The following is a 12,240-nucleotide window of genomic DNA, read 5'->3' on the forward strand; positions in this document are numbered from 1 at the left end:
GAGTGTTCTACTTTCTCTACATCTTTGCGAGCACTTAATTGTCTTTTTTTTTTTTTTTTAAGATTTTATTTGTTTATTTGACAAAGAGAGAGAGATCACAAGTAGGCAGAGAGGCAGGCAGAGAGAGGGGGCAGCAGGCTCCCTGCTGAGCAGAGAGCCTCATGCGGGGCTCAATCCCAGGACCCTGGGATCATGACCTGAGCTGAAGGCAGAGGCTTAACCCACTGAGCCACCCAGGTGCCCCCTAATTGTCTTTTTTATTATAACCATCCTAGTGGGTGTTAAGTGGTATCTCACCATGGTTTTGATTTCCATTTTCCTGTTTACTAATGATGTGTTGTTTTGCTACAGCTGTGCTAGCAAAGTACTGCAAACTGAGTGGTTTGAGTAGAAACTTACTCAAGCTGAAGACCAGAGGTCTGAGATCAAGGTGTCACAGGGCTGCTTCCTTCTAAGGGTTGTGAGGGGAAACCTGTTCCATGCCTCTGGTCTGGCTTCTCATGGAAGCCAGAAGCATCATCCTGATCTCTGCCTTCATCTTCACACAGCATTCTCTTTATAAGCATGTCTGTCTCCAAGTTTTCCCTTTATATTAGTACATCAGTCGTTATCCGGTTAGGGCCCACCATGATGGCCGTATTTTATCTTGTTTACTTCTCTAGAGACCCTGTATCCAAGTAAGGTCACATTCTGGGTACTGGGAATTAGAACTCAGCATGTGAATTCTGGGGTGGGATACAGTTCAAGCAATAGTAGATGTTGAGCATCTTTTCATGTGCTTATTGGCCATTTGTGTATCCTCTTTGGAGAAATGCCTATTTAGATCCTGTGTATGTTTTTAAATTGGATTGTCTTTTTTTATTATTGAATCATAAGATCTTATGGGAGTTTGCATTTGAGAATACTTGTGTCTGGTCAGATTTGGGTCTAGATTGTAGAAGTAAGGTCAGAGAGTCCTGGGTGAGAAATGGTGCCCGATTCCCAGTTCTGGATCTGGTGGTAGCTAGCCTGGCAACCTTGATTAGTTTCTTGACCTCTTTGTACAGTGTTTTCATCTTACATTCTCTGGCTGTGGTGGCAATTGAGGTGCATTGTAGTTTCATAGGAAAGATGCTTGTCCCTTGGGCACCTGGGTAGCTCAGTCGCTTAAGTGTCTGTCTTCTGCTCAGGTCATGATCTCAGGGTCCTAGAATTGAGCCCTGCATTGGGCTCCCTGCTTGGTGGATAGTCTGCTTCTCCTTTTCCCTCTGCTGCTCCCCCTGCTTGTTTTTCTCTTTCTCTTTCTCTCTGTCAAATAAATAAGATCTAAAATCTAAAAAATAAAACACACACACACACACACACGCACAAAGATGTTTGTCCCTTACATATTGGTAGAATTTGGAGACAGAAGGTCTTTTTTAAAATTCTTTTTTATTTATTTATTTTTTAAATTTTACTTATTTGAGAAAAAGAGCGAGAGAGAGCACAAGTTGGAGGAGGGGCAGAAGGAGAGTGGGGAAGCAGGCTTCCCACTGAGCAGAGATGTGGGGCTCAATCCCAGGACCCTGGGATCATGACCTGAGTCAAAGGCAGCTGCCCAACCAACTGAGCCACACAGGCAGCCCCAGAAGGGTCTTAATAGTGACTCAAGGTCGCACCTGCCTATCTAAGATGCACTGGTGTTTCCTGGACCTCATTCTAGTGCTGTTTGCATGACTCATCCTTGTCCCTTCTCCCAGTCTCAAAATTTTCCTGTTTTTTTTTTTTGTTGTTGTTACAGATGCCAGAAGAGTCCACACTGCCCCTGCTCGTACCTTGTTTCTGCTCCGTCCCCTGCCCATTCTGTTGGTGACAGGCGGTGGGTATGCAGGTTACCGGCAATATGAGAAATACAGGGAGCGAGAGCTGGAGAAGCTGGGGTTGGAGATTCCACCCAAACTTGCTGGTCACTGGGAGGTAGGAATAAAGGTGGAACCACCTTGAGTTCTCACTAGGCACAACTATCACTTTTTAAATTGCCTCAAAGTTGAAATGTTTGAAAAAATGAAATGTGCTTCTTTGGAGCTCATGTCTCCAGTGGGCTTTTGGCCAGACACAGACGTTATGCCTTTGGCGTCATGTTGGGCTTCTTTTCTGTGTCCACACCTACGCCTGGTCTCCCCAAGGGCTCTGAGTAGCAATTACCTGCAATTGCAATCCTCAGACTTCATGCCTTGTGTGGGACCTAATGTCCTAGTCGTTTATGCTCTGCTCTGTCTACGGATAAGCTGAAATGGTGGGACTTTTGTGATGTGGATAAGTTCTTACCAGGAACCAGACTGAAATAATCAAATTCCATTATTGTTACTGCTTGAAATGCTTCCCCCACAACAGGGCAGGCTTTGATGTTGTTGAGCCATGTGTGAAGTACAATGAACTGTCTTATTCAGTTGCGCTCTCGTGGCCCAGGATGATACCTAACAGCCATTCAGTAAATGTTGAAATTGAACGTTAAGGTGTAAATTTAAAAATGCCTTCTTTTCAGCCATAGTGTAATAAATGAAAAATCTGAAACATCAGTAGATCAGTAGCCTGGGCAAAAGTGGGGGGAGACTTTATGGCATTTGGAATGATGCGTTTGGGTTTCTTCATGAATCTCTCTATATTGGTAATTTAGCTTGTTTGAATCCAGTGGCCAGGGCATGTGGGTTCTGAAGGCGAGTCCTAACCATGTCCCTCAATAGCTGTATGAACATGTCACTTGCCATCCGGTCCTCTGTGTGACTATGCTATAAGTAGTATAAACAACTATAAGGCAGGCTGGATTGGAACCCCTCTGAGATTCCTTCTAGCTCTTGCAGAGTTTATCTAGGAATATTTGTTGGCATTGGCATTACATGCTACATTACAGGCTTCCTCCCACAATCCTATTTTGAATTTTGGTTTAGACCCTCTTTCTCCAGTAGAATACAGTGTAAAGATTTCCTCTGATTTCCGACAGTCCTGTAAAACTGTGACTTAGTCAGCCGGCCCTACAGATCCAGATGTGGGTATTACGCCAAGAGGTACCTTTTTGCTTGCCCATGTTTCTCTACCCTTTTTTTGGCCTGTTCGTACATCTTGGACTTTATAGTAGCCTATCTCAGACCAAAAAAGAAAAAAGGTTTTTTGTCTTCTGGAAGTATCTGACAAAATCCTTTTGGCAAAGGATAATTGTGTAGTATGTGAGTCACACTTTTAAAATTTGCTGTACTCTATTTCCCATGACATTGGTGGTTTCCTCTGTAAATATACCTTTTCCTTTACGCTAATAAACTACTTGTTAGACTGTGATCATATGACGCCGCTCAAGTGTTCGGCCCAAGGTAGCTTCTCTCTGACCCCACGTGTTTGCAGGCTGAGTCACGCTGCGACAAGCTTTGCATGCTTGTTCAGCAAATTCCCACCCATTTCAAAGGTCTTCCAAGAGAATCTACATTTGGAAGAAATCTGTGACTTCCAAAATCATAAAGACTAATGTCAGTAGTATTTTTTTAGCATTCACCGTTTGAATAATTAGTATTACTGCCATGTAGGAGCCAATACCTGAAAGACAACCATTTGTAGGGAGGACAGGTTTGATTGGCTTATAAGTTCTGGGGCCTGGACAGTAACAGAACACTGGATCCGAGTGGCCCCATGGAGCGTGAGATCTGAAGCCCCTATTGGTTAAGAGTTGGGTTTCAGTTAGATACGGTTCTTCTGGTGGAGTAAAATGGCCACAGGACTGTTGGGTTTACAGGCAGGATGCCAGCATTTCACTTCATGAAGGGGAAATGGTCTGGACTCTGAGTAGACATTGTAGGATTTCAAAGGAGAGACAGTAGGTTGTGAGAAGGGAGAGTGCTGACTGGCAGTCGCAAACTGGATTCTAGTTCTGCCCCTGCCCCACCTAATCACTGGCATCTCATGAAAAATGAGAGTACCCTAATCTGGTCAATCATCAGGATTGTTGGGGAGCTTTAAAAACTACGGATTCTTTGATCTCACCCCTGGAGATTTAGAAAGTTTGGGCAAGCTCAAGATCTTTGTTTTTAAAAAGTCCCTTCAGTGATTCTGATGATTTAGGAATCATGGGCAGATGAGCTGTAAGGTTCCCTTCAGGGCTCTTTTTTTGAATGGCAGATGAAAACTGCTGCTGCTAATTTTGCTGGAATATAATCTCTTCATATCCTTGGGTCAAGTGTGGCATCTCTAGAGCTTGAAAGAGGACTGGCTGGTACTTATGCTGAGATGAGCCCCTGGGACTCTTTAAGGATTTATACCCATCTCCCCCCGCCCCCATATCTTTACTTTATTTCAATTTAAGTCTGTCTGTCCTTCCTTCCTGCCTCCCTTCCTTCCTCCCTCCCTCCCTTGTCCTCCCTTCTCCCTTCACTTCCCTTTCCAACAGTATAGAAGAAACCATAACCCCAAACTCTGCGCTGCCTCATTCACCGCAAACTCCACTCGGGGGTGTGGGGAGAGGGCACAGCTCTTGCAGAGGGACAGCGGGGAGGCAGGTGTCAGACACAGTTGAAGACTTGAGCTCAGCTGTAGCACCTTGGCATGCTGTTTCATCTTCCTGGGTTTGTTCTTTATTTTTTTTTTAAGACTTTATTTATTTATTTGACAGAGAGAGACACTGCGAGAGAGGGAACACAAGCAGGGGGAGTGGGAGTGGGAGAGGGAGAAGCAGGCTTTCCACTGAGCAGGGATCCTGACATGGGACTCAATCCCAGGACCCTGGGATCATGACCTGAGCCGAAGGCAGAAGCTTAACGACTGACCCACCCAGGCACCCCCTTCCTTCATTTTTTTAAAAGATTTTTATTTGTTTGAGAGTGAGATCATGAGCATAAGGGAAGGGTAGAGAGAGAAGCAGGTTCCCCACTGAGCAGGGATCCTGATGTGGGACTTGATCCCAGGACCAAAGGCAGGTGCTTAACCAACTGAACCACCCAGGTGCCCACTAGGTTCTGTTTTTATAGGTCTAAGAAAATCTTTGCTTGCTCTAAGAGTCATGCATGCAAAAAAAGCTCATGCAGTTGGCTGAGTGGAAATGAAGCTTATGTGTTTGCTTGATGGGATGAAGGAAACTCTGTAACTAGCAGCAAAGTGAGTAGTATAGCCTGTTGAGGGTGTTCAGAAGCATCCAGGTTCCAGCAGCTCCGCTCTTTCTTTATATATATATGGCATCACTTTCCTCAACGGGGAAATAGCTCACTTTTTTTTAAATTAGAAAGCATTATAAAATGTGAAGACGAAACAGTGATGACCCAGGATTGTACAACTCACAGGAAACCACAGTTCACATTTTGGGGAACTTAGCCCTTCTGGGGTTTGGGGTATTTAGGAATACATATTGTTAATTTTTGTTTTAAATGAGATAGTTAAAAAAAAAATTTTTTTTTTAAAGATTTTATTTATTAATTTGACAGACAGAGATCACAAGTAGGCAGAGAAGCAGGCAGAGAGAGAGAGGGAAGCAGGCTCCGTGCTGAGCAGAGAGCCCGATGCGGGGCTTGATCCCAGGACCCCGGGATCATGACCTGAGCCGAAGGCAGAGGCTTTAACCCACTGAGCCACCCAGGCCCCCCTAGTTTTAAAATTTTTAAATAAAACACAATCATGTACAAATTCAAATACTAATGAAGAGTTACATATAAAGATATCTTCCACTCTCTGCCCCTACTAATTTCATCTCCACTCTTCAGAAGCAGGCAAGCATTTTTAACATTAGCATATCTTTACAGAATGTTTCTACTTACATATTTTTTGGCTATTCAAAGGTGATTTAATTTTGACATGCATCGCTATGTAAGTTTAAAGTATATAGCATGATGGTTTGATTTACATATATTGCGAAATGATTGTCAGAATAGATTCAGCAAACATCCATCATCTCTCTAGATATAATTTAAAAAAAAGAAGAAAGGAAAAAAGAAAAAACTTTTCCCAAACTCTTAGGATTACCTTGCTGTACTTTCCTCTGTGATAGCAGTGTTGGCTCTAGGCATCAGGTTATATGTTCCATCGCTAGTACTTAATTTCTCTTGTAACTGGAAGTTTGTACTTTTTGACCTTCTTCTAATTCCCTGTGTCCTTCCACTCCCTGGAGTCCGATTTCTTTTCCTCCAAGTCTGGGTTTTTTCTTTTTCTTTTTCATTTTCTTTTCTTTCTTTCTTTCTTTTTTTAACCTTTTATTTGTTTTTTTAGATTCCACATATAAATGAAATCATGCAGTATTTGTCTTTCTTTTTCTGACTTAATTCACTTAGCATAATGCTTGCAGGGTTCATCCATGTTGTTGCAAGTATAGGATTTCCTCATTTTTTCTGGCTGAATAATATATTCTATTGTATGTATGTACATATATACATTGTGTGTGTGTGTGTGTGTGTGTGTGTGTGTTATCCGTTGGACACTTAGGTTATTTCCATGTCTTGGCCATTGTAAATAATGTTGGTATGATGATTTAATTTTTTAAAAACATTTTTATTTGACAGAGAGCATAGGCAGAGGGAGTGGGAGGGGGAAAAGCAGGCTCCCCACTAAGCAGGGAGGACCCTGGGATCTTGATCTGAGTGGAAGGCAGATGCTTAACTGACTGAGCCAGCCACCCAGGCACCCCGATGATTTAATTTTTTAAGTTAACTTTACTGAGGTATCATTTCCATATAGTAAAACATACCCTTTTTAAGCATATAGTTCATTGTTGCTTTTTTATTTTATTTTATTATTTAAAAAACTTCTTTATTTATTTATTTTTTTATTTTTTTAAAAAGATTTTATTTATTTATTTGACAGAGAGAGATCACAAGTAGGCAGAGAGAGAGAGAGGAGGAAGCAGGCTCCCCGCCGAGCAGAGAGCCCGATGCGGGACTCGATCCCAGGACCCTGAGATCACGACCCGAGCCGAAGGCAGTGGCTTAACCCACTGAGCCACCCAGGCACCCTAAAAAACTTCTTTTAAAGATTTTTATTTGATAGAGAGGGGAAGATAGAGTGTGAGTATAGGGGGAGGGGCAGAGGGAGAAGCAGACTCTCCGCTGAGCAGGTAGCCTGACTTGGGGCTTGATCCCAGGACCTTGAGTTGATGACCTGGAAGTCAGACACTCAACCAGCTGAGCCATCCAGGTGCCCCAGTCTGTTTCTGTTTTGCTTTTTAGATTCTACATATAAGTGAAATCCTACTGTATTTGTCTTTATATCACTTAGCGTAGTACCTTGCATGTACATCCATGTTGTCACAAATGGCAAGATTTCATTCTTTTTTGTAGCTGAATAATATTCCACTATGTGTATATTACTACATTTTCTTTATCCATTCATTTATCTGTGGGCATTTAGGTGGCTTCCATATTTTGGCTATTGTAAATACTGTTGCAGTGAATTTAGGGGTGCATGTATCTTTTTGAATTAGTATTTTCATTTTCTTCAGATAAATACCCAGGAGTGGAATTGCTGGGTTGTATGACAGTTCTAGTTTTAATTTTTTGAGGAATTCTCAGATTGTTTTCCACAGTGACTGCAACAATTTATATTTCTACCAATAGTGCATGAGGGTTCCCTTTTTTCCACATCCTTGCCAACACTTATTATTTCTTATCTTTTTGATATTAGCCATTCTGATAGGTGTGAGGTGATAACGAGTTGTGGTTTTGATTTGCATGTCCCTGATGATTAATGATGTTAATTTCTGCCCATTTTTTAATTGACTGACTTCTTTTGGTGTCAAGTTGTAGAAATTCTTTATGTATTTTGGATATTAACCCCTTACCAGATGTATCATTTGCAACTGTCTTCTCCCATTCAATAGATTGCCTTTTCTTTTTTGTTGATGGTTTTCCTTTGCTGTGCAAAAACTTTTTAGTTTGATGTAGTCCCAGTTGTTTAATTTTGCTTTTGTTGCCCTGGCCTGAGGAGACAGATTCAAAAGAATATTGCCAAGATCATCACCTTAGAGTTTATGCCTATGCTTTGTTTTAGGAGTTTTATGGTTTCAGGTCTTACTTTTAGGACTTTAATTCATTTTGAGTTTATTTTTGTATATGGTGTAATAAAGTGGACCAATTTCATTCTTTTTCATGTGTCTATTGAGTTTTCCCAGAACTATTTAAAGAGTTGGCATTTTCTCCATTGTCTATTCTCACCTCCTTTATTACAGATTGTGTAAGTGTGGGTTTATTTCTGGACTCTATTCTGTTCCATTCATCTGTGTATCATTTCATTGGGGTTTTTTGGGTAAATATATGTACCTGTGTAATCAGTACCACACTCAAGATAGGGAACATGTGCCTCTTTGTAGTCAGTATCCACCTATGGCTCCAAGGCAATCACTGATCTGCTTTCTGTCACTATGAATTAGATTTGTCTTTTAAGAGATTTTAACAAATGGGATATACTTATTTATTTATTCATAGATTTTTGAAAAAATTTATTTGTCAGAGAGTGAGAGAGCACGTACAAGCAGGAAGAGCAGAAAAGGGAGAATGCAGGCCTCTATCCCAGGACCCTGAGATCATGACCTTGAGCCAAAGGCAGATGCTTACCCAAATAAGCCACCCAGGCATCCCTTATGGGGTTTTCTGCATAGCTCCCACCTTTCTGGTTCTCCACCTTCGAGAACCTAGCTCTTTATTGATGTAGTCATTTGGGTTTCATTACAAACAAGTAGAACTCTTTTCAGCAGGGACACTTGAAGGGGTCTGTTTTATCCTTAAAGGTTCTAGAACCAGTTCCAATGTGTGTGCTTGCAGGGCGGGGGAGGTTGTGTTTCACTACATCAATAAGCAGGGCCCTTGACACCAACTTGGTATCCTACAGTTCAGCTCCGTTCTGACACTATCTGCCCAGAGATCGCATCCTATTTTACAGATTAAGGGCTCAAGTCCCACAAGACTGTCCCTCCCCCCACCAGATGCTTTCAGAAGTTGTTACTTGTGCTTCTGACTGACTAGCTATAGGTTGGAGGTTCCACCACCTCCTCCTCCCCACTTTGAGTTACTGGTTAAGAACTCAGCCCTACGAGACTGCCTTCCTAACTCTCTTCAGATGCCAGTTGCAAGTCCAGGTGCTTCTGATTGAATGGCTATAGATCGCAGGTCTCCATAACCTTTTTCTTAGGTTCAGCTAATTTGCTAGAGCAGCTCCCAGGGCTCAGAGAAACATTTTCCTTGCTAGATTATCAGTATATTACAAAGGATATTGAAGGATACTGATCAACGGCCAGATAGAGATACCTAGGGTGAGGTCCTGAAAGAAGGAACTTCTGTTCTCATGGAGTATGGGGCTCTGTACGGTGGCACAGAGGTGGCTTCCAGGTGGTTCCCCAGCCTGGAAGCACTTTGAACCCCATCTTTTTTGGGTTTTATGGAGGTCTCATTACATAGGCATGAATGATTAATTAAGCCACTGGTCAGTGGTGATTGATTCAGCCTCTAGTCCCTCTCCCCTCCCCCGAGGTCAGAGGGTGGGTCTGAAAGTTCCCCCTCTCTTTTGTGGTCAGTTCCCTATCCTTACAGGATTTCGAGAGGTCATCTCATTAACATAAATCCAGTAGTGATGGAGAGAGAGTTGTTATCATTAACAAAACACCCATTTCAGCTTTATGGCTGTCAAATGATTTTAGGAGCTGAAGACAAAAGACCACACAGTATAACAAAAGATGCTTCCATTGTTCTTGTCACTCAGGAAATTCCAAGGGTTTTGGGAGCTGAGAGCCAGGAACAGTGACCAATTATTATTATTATTTTTTTAAATATTTTATTTATTTATTTGACAGACAGAGATCACAAGTAGGCAGAGAGGCAGGCAGAGAGAGAAGTGGAAGCAGGCTCCCCGCTGAGCAGAGAGGCCCGATGCGGGGCTCGATCCCAGGACCCTGGGATCACAACCCGAGCCGAAAGCAGAGGCTTTAACCCACTGAGCCACCCAGGCGCCCCCAGTGACCAATTATTTATGAGAAATGTGCTCTGCTCAAATGAATGACCAAATACATATTTTTTACAAACCACAATATTACAGTTGTATATCAGGAATGACTGCTTATAGAAGCTGTCACCACCATTTAAGACTCTTCTACCCCTTTGTTACAGTGGTGTAAGGCACTGGCTGCCCTTTTGCCCCTGTGCTTTGAGTTCAGCCAGAGCCCTCTCTGTATGCTGCAGCCGTCCAGCATGTCCTTTACAGGTGTTAACCAGTGATTTCACTTTCCTCACTGGCTGAGAGAAGTGTTTGGGAGGAAAGGAGAGGTCACAGGTCACATTAACAGGAAACTGTTGATCCATAATCTCTGGGGGGGGGGGTGCAGCGCGAGGAAAGGGACAAGGAGAGGAATGAGGAGAGGGACGTGGAGACACCCTTTCTCGCCTCGCTTCTGTTGTACACTCTGTTCTCATCGTCTCTACGTTCGCTGTGTCGCTGGCTTTGTGTTCGTTGGTGTGCTCTCCCCAAACCCCTCCTGCTTCTTTCCCTTCTCCTCACCTTCTCTAAGTCATTTTGCTCGTTGTTCTAACAGCAACTCTCTTCCTCTCCTCCCAGAATATTTTGGTGTTGTGTGCTTACCCACAGTCTTGGTCTCTTTATTCTCTTTTTTCACTCTGATAAACTACCCTCATGACCTCATTATCTCCCAAAGGCCCCATCTCCAGATGCCTTTGCTTTAAGAATTAGGACTTCAGCATATGAATTTGGGTGGTTAAAATTCACCATTTTAACCACTTCTAAGTGTACACAATTCAGTGGTAGTAAGTACCTTCATAGTACTTTCCATTACCACTCTCTATTTCTAGAACATTTTCATTGTCCCAAACAGAAACTTTGTACTCATTAAACAATACTGTTTTTTTTTTTTTTCTGCCCTCGGCTTCTGCCACCCTTAGTCACCACCAGTTCTGTCTCTGTGAATTTGCCTATTCTAGGTACTTCATATAAGTGGAATCAGACGTTTGCTCTATATTTTCAAGAGGTATACATGTTGTAGCATCCTATTGGAGTTTCACTTCTTTTTAAGGTTGAGTAATATTCCATTGTATGGATGTATACCACATTTCATTTATCCAGTCCTCTGTTGATAGATACTGGCTTGTTTCTACTGGGTTGTTGGCTATTGTGAATAGCGCTGCTGTGAACACTGCATGTACAAGAACACGCTGGAGTCATTGCTCTCAGCTCTTCTGGGTGTGTACCTCGGAGTAGAATTGCTGGATCACATGGACATAAGTGTTTAACTTTTAGAAGGATTGCTGGACTTTCCCACAGCGGCCATGCCATTTTACGTTTCCACTAGCAGCAATGCGGAGGATTCCAGTTTCTCCATATCCCTGCCGAAACTTACTCACTTTGATGATAGCTGTTTTAGTGGCTGTGAGGTGGCATCTCAGTGTGGTTTTGATTTGCATTCTCTAATGAGTAATGATGTTGTGCATCTTTTTCACGTGCTTATTGGCTATTTATATAGCTTCTTTGAAGAAATGTTTATTTCTTCAACTCCTTTGCTCATTTTTACATTGGGTGGTTGGATTTTTGTTGTTGAGTTGTAGGAGTTCTTTGTATATTCTGGATGTTAGACCCTTACCAGATATATGTGTTTGCAGATATTTTTTCCCATAAATTGTACTTTCACTCTCTTAATAGTATGTTTTGATATACAAAAGTTTTTAATTTTGATGAAGTCTAGTTTATTTGTTTTTGCATTTATTGCCTTTGTTTTTGGTGTCCTATCCCAGAAGTCATTGCTGAATCCAATATTGTGAAGATTTTTTTCCTGTTTTCTTCTAAGGAATTTTTAGGTCTTTTTTTTTTTTTTTTTTTTTTTTTTTCTTTAAGAAAAATTTTAGGGCACCTGGGTGGCTCAGTCATTAGGTGTCTGCCTTCGGCTTAGGTCATGATCCCAGGGTCCTAGGATCGAACCCCCACATTGGGTTCCCTGCATGGCAGGAAGCCTGCTTTTCACTCTCCCATTCCCCCTGCTTGTGTTCCCTCTCTCACTGTGTCTCTGTCTGTCAAATAAATAAAATCTTTAAAAAAAAGAAAAAAGAAGGAAAAATTTTAGGTCCTGGGGCACCTGGGTGGCTCATTTGTTAAGCGTCTGCCTTCGGTTCAGGTCATAATCTTGAGGTCCTGGCATCAAGCCCTGCATCAGGCTCCCTGCTTGATAGGAAGCCTGCTTCTCCCTTTCCCACTCCCCCTGCTTGTGTTCCCTCTCTCACTGTGTCTCTTTCTGTCAAATAAATAAGCAAAATATTTAAAAAGTTT

At 42.2% G+C, this 12,240-nt stretch overlaps 1 protein-coding gene across 3 annotated transcripts in view; it reads left to right on the forward strand.

Annotated features, from left to right (window-relative positions):
• Positions 1 to 12,240, forward strand: part of PISD (phosphatidylserine decarboxylase) — a 44,657-nt gene that overhangs the window by 14,291 nt on the left and 18,126 nt on the right. For 2 of the 3 annotated variants that reach the window (XM_059140946.1, XM_059140941.1), the window contains exon 3: positions 1,763 to 1,938. In XM_059140946.1, coding sequence (XP_058996929.1) covers positions 1,763 to 1,938 — 176 coding nt within the window. Of the gene's footprint in view, positions 1 to 1,762; positions 1,939 to 12,240 lie in introns of those variants that run through there. The other variant, XM_059140942.1, reaches the window with a different exon arrangement.

The sequence above is a fragment of the Mustela lutreola genome, chromosome 11 (assembly GCF_030435805.1).
Source record: "Mustela lutreola isolate mMusLut2 chromosome 11, mMusLut2.pri, whole genome shotgun sequence".
NCBI classification, from domain to species: Eukaryota; Metazoa; Chordata; class Mammalia; order Carnivora; family Mustelidae; genus Mustela; species Mustela lutreola.